Consider the following 9436-nt stretch of genomic DNA (forward strand, 5'->3'; position numbering starts at 1 on the left):
CATCCTCCCGTCCGGCTTCCCTCCCCCGGACATGGGCCAGTTGTGTTCATATACTTGATATAATATGCTCGACAAAGCCGGGTGCACCACAGTGGATTGGAACCCCCAGACTCTGTGGTGGTGGGCAGGTAGCCTATACTTTACCACTGTGCAACCCGAGCACCAATATTTGTGTTTTCTAATATCACAATTTAATTATTTAATTAAAATCACACCCGTGTGAAGTGAGGGGCGCTCTTATCATTGTACATCATCATGACGTAAAGTAGACACTGAGCCGATTTGCTCAGACACTATGACATACAATTCTCCATTCATTGACAATGGGAATGTAAATGTTTGTGTTGTACAAAAATAGACACTAAGCCGATTTGCTATGCCAAATAAATTGTCAAAAAAAGAGAAGGAAAAATAGCCAATCTACAAGCTCACAACGCACTGCATCATAACGGGTTGCGAGCTTGAGCTTGTAGATCAGCTATTTATCATAAGATGAAGGATATATAGTGCAGAAGATTAGTGACACAATTGTTCATTTTGAGATAAAAGCATCAAATTTGGCATGAATATGCATTTTGACATGATAAATGGTGACAGTAAAAATTCAATATAGCTTCTAGTTTTCTTGTGTAAAATGCACAGTTTTCTGCCGTAATTCTATCAGAAATGAAGTTTCAACCAGATATAGATTAGTCCAAGTTCTAGAAATTGTTCAGACTACCGGTAATTGAGAAACCTGTGAACATTCCCACCTCATAAGGTCACACAAAGCTTTGCCTTTCTTTCTTCCTCCGGTTCAGTCATCTCTGGCGATGGCAGTAATTGCCAATGAAGATGTCTTCTCTTACACCTTCTTGTCGCTCACGGAGAGATGACTCATAGGGAAGTAAATTGGGTCAAGAATGTGGCCAAGAAGAGGAGCTAAATTCAATGCACAAGCAGTACTTAGTATATCGATACAATTTGATACGATTGATTGATTGATTGAAATATTTATTAACAGTTTGCAGAATTACAGTACATTTCAAGCACAAACTCAATACAAAGGCTGTTAACTGTGAGTGGACGACCCAATTAAGCATTACACTTGTTTACAAGAGGGTCCACCATGTTCAATTCATCAAAACATTTAGAGACGTACAAATAGACACTACAGAGTCAAACAATACAATATTTTGCTGTTTGCATATCGAGTGTTATTGTATCGCTACATCTCTGTCGTTGTGTGTGTGTGTGTGTGTGTGTGTGTGTGTGTGTGTGTGTGTGTGTGTAAAGCGCGTGTCTTGTGAGCTAGTGTAGCTTGATTGTGGATTGATGAAGTACAGCTGAAGTACACTGTATGTCAGACGTTTATAATAATGAAAAAACAAAGCCGTATTTGGTAAGTTGTTTGGCTTTGCTCTTTGTCATGCCAGCTATTGTTAGGCCACTCATGGTCAGTTTATGTACCTGGCCCAGGCTTCCAAATATCAGTATGGCAAATCTACATCGATACCCAAGGTTTGTTATGACTCCAAGTAATGGTTGGTACTGGTATATTTTCAAGCTGCATCAGATACTAGGTCAACAATACTGTCGTGGCAAGCAATAGCCTATACACATTTTTGTATGCACTACATCCATTTGTTATGATGAATCATGATGGTTTATACAGAGTGGAGTGTGGATGTCAGGATACCTTGACAGATTGTCACACACACACACACACACACACACACACACACACACACACACACACACACACACCTAACAGAGTGTGTTCCTCTGTTTCAGATTACCTATGTTCTCCGGAGCAAAACGTTCACATGATAGACTTCACCAGGTTCAAGATCCGTGACATGGAGACAGGAACAGTCCTGTTTGAGATCACTAAACCTCCAGCACCAGGTCAGCTCCACCTCCTCCATCAGCAAAGAAATAATGTTTTTGGTATAATACAGAATTCAACACTCTTGATTTTTTTGTTTGCAATGACTTGGATTCACGCATTTCCAAAAAAGATGGACATCATTATTGTATTATAATTTTGTTTTCCTGTAACCCTTTATAATAAGCATTCTTTCTCTAAGATATACTGATATGCTTATTTAATTGTTAAGATGTTTTTAAATTCAATTTGGAACCTTTCCCGCAGCTGGTGGCACCTCCAGATCTCTGGTTTTGCTGAAATATCCATACACAAATGCAGTTTAAAACTAGAAAAGTTGCGTGTGGTTACCACAGTTGCTTATATAGGCCCCTCCCACAAATGTTGCCAGCCAATTACAATGTCACGTCACACCTGTGATCGTGCGTAAGTAAATCAAAGGGGACTTACCCCCACCCCCCCCCAAAAAAACAAATCTGCAACAAACGTTTGCATTTGTGGCACCCCCTCTGGATGAAAATGGAATTGCTTTTGGCTCTGGGTTGATTAAACCACCGGGGACATGTGATTCAAATTTGGGATGGATTGGACGTTCCGTTCGTGATTTGTGGCATTTTGTGTAAACGTAGGCCCCTCCCACTAACTTCGGACGACGAGGTCCAGAGATCATGTGTGCCGAAAAAGTGTGTTTTGGAGAAAATTCAAAATGGCGGAAAATCTATCCCGACGGAAATGGGCTATATATGGGGAGATGCGTCATGACCCAATGAATCCAGGGAAATTTTGATTTTACGACCTACGGTTCAAGAGTTATAAGCCAAAACGTACAGTGGGCTGTTATAGCGCCACCATGAGGCCGACCGATGTAATTATAAGTTAATTAATTTTAGTAATTATTATGACCCTCCCTTCCAAGTTTTGGAGCCCTTATAGTTTTATAGCCCTTATGGTCTCTGAGGAGGTTTAGGGCCCGGCCAATCAGAAGAGGGCAGGTTTTTGGACCTGGCCAATCAGAAGAGGGCAGGTTTTTAGGCCCGGCCAATCAGAACAGGGCAGGTTTAGGGCCCGGCCAATCAGACAAGGGCAGGTTTAGGGCCCGGACAATCAGAAGAGGGCAGGTCTTTTTTTAATAAAGTGTTACAATTACAATAGTCTGGTTGCCCTAAAAATACGATGATAACCAAAATAAACCAAAATAGTGGATCACATGTCAGAAGATCTCTCAGATAACAGACCACGGACCTAATCACGTTTTCTTTCTGTAGCGGGTGGAAGGACGGATTGTGACCCCAATGCTGGTCGATTTGTCCGATACCAGTTCACACCAGCCTTCTTGCAGCTGCGGCAGGTTGGAGCAACGTAAGTAGCACATGAAACATTACCTCATGATCGAAAATACACGGATATGATAAATAATTTATGTGTTTGTCTGTGTGTGCTCCAGAATAACTAGAAAGTATTATGTGAGAAGAAAAGCAAGGGATAACGTTATCAATGTATGCCATAAATATTTACCCATTCACAAATCACAACACACTGTGATGGAGGCAGCCATGCCTGCATGCCAGGCTGCCAACCAACCTACCGTATGATGATGGAAGACATTAAAGGGAGTCTTGCTAAAGGACACTTAATTGCGCTACCAGAAGGAGGAGATTCGGAACACAAAAGACTGTTACACAAAAGACTACCAAAAACAACATGCACACAAGATAGAGAAAATAGCACAACAAGATTCATTAGTCATGATTCCAAATGCACATGGAGAGGATGGTTCAGTCCTGCTGCTATACTCTGACAGAGCGGTATTTGGGTCAATCTAAGATTTGACCCAAAAGAAATTGCAACAGTAATCAAGGTTCAAGGTTTTTTATGATCCATGTGATGAGGTCAACACATATGGGCAAGTGGCTATGGCCAAATTTAGCCCAATGAGTGTTTTTCGTGCAAAACTAATGCTTGGAATATATTCAGAATCATGAAAACCCCCTAGTTTGCCACATTACATGCTTCTTAAAGCATAATTAGATTAGATTTACCATTTACCATGATCCACAATTTATATAATACTCTTTTGTTTTTGAGCATCCGACTCAATCCGGGCACAAGCTCTTATGTGTTCTATTAATAAATAGTGGATAGTTAGACCATCATTCAGCCCAGGACGCTATTGAGGATGAATCAACCATAGGCCTACTGTGTAAAACATACAAAAGTGGATGGAGATGTACAAATTGAAAGCAGAGAAAGCTCTCTGAAAGCAGAGAGAAGTAGACAACATTTCTGTCTTTCTTTGACGTAGACTGTTGACGTAGACAGCTACAATATAACATATTTTTCTGAGAATATTGACAATGACATAAGTAGAGGATTACTGCTTTATATTCATAGCGTATAGGTCATGATTTGTCAAAAAGTTGCATTGGTGAGAGAGTTTCAAGAGAATATTTTTGTGGATATAAAATGTAACAACAACGAGTCTTTGATTGTGGTTTAATTTATACAGTGAATAGGTCACTGCCTGACAACGAAAATCATCTATGAAGTATTTACTTGGGAGTAACTATGGGAGATTTTGGTTAACCATTAAGGAGCTTCGTTTAACGGTTATGAAAAACATTAAAAATTAACATTCTGTGCAACAAACATTCTAATAATAATTTTATTTTTGTTGGCTTTCGCCTTTATTTTTATAGAGGGACAGAGTGACAGTAGGCTGACAGGAAATGGGGAGAGAGACGCGTTATTATGGATCCCATCGCAGTTCTAAGAAAGCCCCACTGTGATTGGCTAGTAGTCGCTGTGATGGACAGTTCTCGTTTTGGAACTATGCCTAAACCTAACCCTAAACCTAAACCTAACCTCAGTAAAACTATGCCTAAACCTAACCTCAGTAAAATTATGCCCAAAGTCAACATAAACATGTCTCAAATAAATAGCCCCGTCATATTTAATTTATTCCCCGACCCGACCTTAAAATACGGAACAAAGTGCGTAACGTATCAGTTAATTTTTGGACAGTGTCCAAATACGGGACGATTCCATATATGATATGGGACGGTTGGTAACCCTCCACTTTTACCTTCTTTTTTGGAGACTAGTTGCTGCGTACCACCAGAGGAGGTCCCGCGTATCACTTTAACACACACACACACACACACACACACACACACACACACACACACACACACACACACACACACACACACACACACAGTGAGTTAAAGATGGAGTGCCATGATTTTTTTACACCCTAAAATAATAATTATATTAACCTGACTCCGTCAGATGGGGCAGTAGAGAGTACTATCTACTGCCCCATCTGGCCAACATCATTTGCTGTTCATATATTCAGAACGGGTAAGGACTAGTTTGTTAAAATGTCGTTTTTATGTGGACACCCCCACCAGTTCATTAAGTATGCCTGGTTTGCCTGGTGGGTGGTGATGGGTGGTGATCCACCTGAACTTAAGCCGCACCCACAGCTGTAGTTGTATGATAAAGGGGGGGGGGGGGGGGGGGGGGGGGGGGGGGTTAGGGGAGGGGCTGATAATGTGATGTCACTATATTACTGTTTTTTTCATTGGCACGGTTGACTGTCAAGGGTTCAGCCTCCAGGAAGAAACCCTAAATACAAAGGGAATATATCATTGTCTCCACCAGGCCGAAGGCATGGGGAGAGAGTATGTTTTGCACTCCGTCCGTCCGTCCATCCGTGTGTGTCCGCGTGTCCGTCCGTCCGTTACCAGCTAATCTCTGGCATCGTAAACCCGGTTCATGCCAAACTTTGCACTCACACTCCCTGGATGCCCCAAATTTTCCACAACGGCCTGTTATAGCGCCACCAAGAGGCCTCTTTTGGCAAAACACATTTCTGTATATTACTCGTACACATTTTATCCATACACCACGCAATTCAGTATACACTATCTCCATAGTCATGGGATCAACACGGATCTGCACCATTTCCCATATTCCATCCTGATTGGCTAAGATTGGCTTCCAAAGCTCGCATGATTAGTCATGATTGACTGTTTCGAACAAAATGCCACAAATCACAAACACAGTGTGCAATTTTCGTGAAATTATACCCGTACATTTCCACTAGGCCGAGGACGACATGCCACTTAATTTTTTCCAAATCAGCCTCACGGTGGTGCTATAACAGGCCAATTCCTCTTTTTACCTATAACTGCATCGATCTGTGTACAACTTCGGATGCGCAGTTGCGCACTCCCTAGAGGCCATGGCAAAACATTTTGCCTGCATTTTCCACATCTCCCAGTTATAGCGCCACCATGAGGCCGATTTCTGCAAAACACATTTATTTATATTAGATTTCATCCAAATCTCACGCAAATCGGTACACTGTAGTCATCTGATCATGACAAGTCTGTTGGATTTCTCAGATACTACACTGATTGGCTAAGATTACCTTCCAAAGTTTTCAAGACTGGCCCGTTTTGTATACAAAATGCTGCAAATAATGAACGCAGGGCCCGAGTGCAGTGAAACTGTGCACGCATATTCCCACTAGGCTGAAGAAGCAATGCCACTTTTCAAATCAGCCTCATGGTGGCGCTATAACAGCCCAAGTCACGTCTTTGCATGCACCAATCTGCAAAATACTTTGTATGCACAAAACATTGTGTGCACACTCCCTAAAGCCCAAGGAAAAACATCTGGCCTGCATTTTTCAATTCTGCCTTTTCGAGCGCCACCAGGAGGCCCATTTATGTGCAACCTATGTCAGGGTTCATGTGTGCCTTCCTCATAACAACTGATCACATGATTGACAGTCAGATTACCATGTTTTGTACCTGGGTTACAGTAATATATAATATATATTATATATATATATATTCATTATAATTGTGTTCCTCTTGGCAGGACAGGAAAGTAATTTGAATACAAAGCAAAGCAAAGCAAAGTTCTTTGTTTACCCAGGGTAAGTGGACTAAGCTCGAGATGCTTGTTTACAGCCACGCCCTGCTCATAGAACATTTCATGGTTGGGGTTCAATGCCTTGCTCAAGGGCACTTCAACGGTGGTAATTTTAACGTGCCGGTCCGGGGATTCGAACTGGCGACCTTCCGGTATCAAGACCGCTCCGCAAACCGTTCGGCCACCGCTGCCACACTAATATTAAATCTCAAGTGTAAAAATAACTTTACTTTCTTTCACATTATATTAATTAGGCTATAACTGAACTGAATTTGAAGAAGATGTGAGTGTTTGTGTAATTGCTTTGTGGGCTGTCATCCTTTTTCTCCTCGCGATTCCACAGGGTGGAGTTCACAGTAGGAGATATGCCCATCAACAACTTCCGCATGATCGAGAGGCACTACTTCCGTGAACAGCTGCTCAAGAGCTTTGACTTTGAGTTTGGCTTCTGTATGCCTAGCAGTAAGAACACATGCGAACACATCTATGAGTTCCCTGCACTGCCGGAGGATGTCAGTGAGTATACCAGTAGATAGGCCTACACGTACACTCAGTGGTGGACAGTTGAGTACTTAAGTAAAAAAAACAAAACATATATACATATATATATATATACTATACTTGAGAATTTGTTGTTTTTTGGAAGCTTATGACTTTCTCTCCAACACATTTCGAGAAAAATATTGTACTTGACACTACATTTCTACACTACAAACTACATTTCTAGGAAGTGACCCCAGGGACCCAAAGTGTTTTAGACCTTTCCGAATACATTTTTAAGCAATTACTCCAGTATTAAAACTCAAGTACAACTTTTACTTGTAGTTTACTTATATTTGACCAGGAGTACCTATACAATGACTCAACTTAAACTTTATTGTCACATCACAAGTTCACAAGTGTAAATAAGTGAGTGAGATTCTTTATCGTACAAGGGCCCCTAAATTTAAGTTTTCAAGAAAGGGGAAAATAATGGAGATAGAAAGAAAACTAATTAAAAACACATAATTCCACATAATAACCTAATATGTAGAGGCAGTTAAAATATTAGCAGATATGCGTTAGTATAAGTACAGAAAATATACAGTTATATGAGTTAAATTAACACTGAGGATTTTACTGTGCATGGATGTGCTTGAAAAGACTACTAGCACATCAATATCTCGCTCTTTCACACACACACACACACACACACACACACACACACACACACACACACACACACACACACACACACACACACACACTACACACACACACACACGGTACATAGGGCCACAGAAGGCCTGAATGTTTTGTTTTGTGTTCCTCCCTTCTCTTAGTGCGTGAGATGATCGTACACCCCTATGAAACGCAATCGGACAGCTTCTACTTCGTGGACAACAAGTTGGTGATGCACAACAAAGCAGACTACTCCTACAGTGGCGGACCATAGGAACAGTGGAATACTATACCCCCTTCCACCCTCTCTTCTAGTCTAGACACCTACAACTTAGCCCAAGGGACCAAAAACTGATGGACTGATGGATGAGTGTTGTACATTGAACTCCCTGGCTGTATTTCCTGTCCCGCCCTCTTGAAATGACTTTATGGTTCCACCAGTATTTATTGTGTGTACAATTTCATATGCAAAACAGACATTAAGTTTACACATAGGCTACCTTTGTTTTTCAGACCACTTTTCAGACCACTCTTTATGGCGAACTATATTATATTTTATTTTATATTTGATAAAAATACATTGAAATTAAGATTAGAGCAGAAAGATCCACGCAGGCACGCACAGCGCACACATATATCCCAGACTTGAAGAAGAGCCTGCGTTGCTCGAAACTTCACTGCATTAAATAAAATCCTCTTAATGGAAGCCAATTGATGTGTGAATCTTTCTGCTCGGCATTATTCGGTTGATCCATTGTGTTGGACAATGTTCATGTCTTTTTAATCTTTTGGCACAACATAAAATGAACTCCCAACATTTGAAATTATGCCTCGTCCTTACTGAATCTTATTGATATTTACTATTTAGAGTTATATATAAGCACATTTTTTAATGATGTTAAGAGTACAGAGCAAAATAGATACTCTGAACTGTCACTGTGAAAAGAAGTGTTTTGTGTTCATGTCCTCATATAATGTATTTTATATCATATTTTTAAAGTCCATAGCAAAAGGTCAAAAACTGATAGGCCTACCGTTCCAGTACATAATCATGCAGTACTGAATACATACAAACTTTATTTATATAGATGTGATAAATGTAAAATATAATTTTGAAAGAAACAATTATACATTAAACAGTCAAAAGTTCATCATTTCAATATCCTTTTTTTGGCTTGTTTTTTAATGCATTGGTTTAAGAAAGAAAAAAAGAAAATAAAAAATATATTTTGTAATAAAAAAACAGTAGTATTGCACACCAAATTATTTGAAAGGAAATTAATTAAAGGTGCAATGTAGGCCAAGGCGTATTAACTCAGCGTGGTCTGTTTTACTTTATCCGTGTCTTTCATTCAAGCCTAATGTTTTTGTTCCAAACACAAAATATTGCATGCATTTTTAATCATGTGCATGTTGAACAAATAGAAAGCATGAATGCTAAATCTTAAAAAAAAACTTTGTATA

General features: G+C 40.1%; 2 protein-coding genes across 3 annotated transcripts in view; both read left to right on the forward strand.

Moving 5' to 3' along the window:
• Positions 1-8824, forward strand: part of unc119a1 (unc-119 lipid binding chaperone a1) — a 24788-nt gene extending 15964 nt beyond the window's left edge. The window contains exons 2-5 of one of the 2 annotated variants that reach the window (XM_079514282.1): positions 1774-1887; positions 3133-3226; positions 7155-7327; positions 8134-8824. In XM_079514282.1, the coding sequence (XP_079370408.1) occupies positions 1774-1887; positions 3133-3226; positions 7155-7327; positions 8134-8246 (494 nt within the window). In that variant the 3' untranslated portion in view covers positions 8247-8824. The remainder of the gene's footprint in view (positions 1-1773; positions 1888-3132; positions 3227-7154; positions 7328-8133) is intronic. The other variant, XM_079514283.1, reaches the window with a different exon arrangement.
• Positions 1-9436, forward strand: part of abhd15a (abhydrolase domain containing 15a) — a 374815-nt gene that overhangs the window by 250283 nt on the left and 115096 nt on the right. The window lies entirely within an intron of this gene.

The sequence above is a fragment of the Electrona antarctica genome, assembly GCF_951216825.1.
Source record: "Electrona antarctica genome assembly, chromosome: 11".
NCBI classification, from domain to species: domain Eukaryota; kingdom Metazoa; phylum Chordata; class Actinopteri; order Myctophiformes; family Myctophidae; genus Electrona; species Electrona antarctica.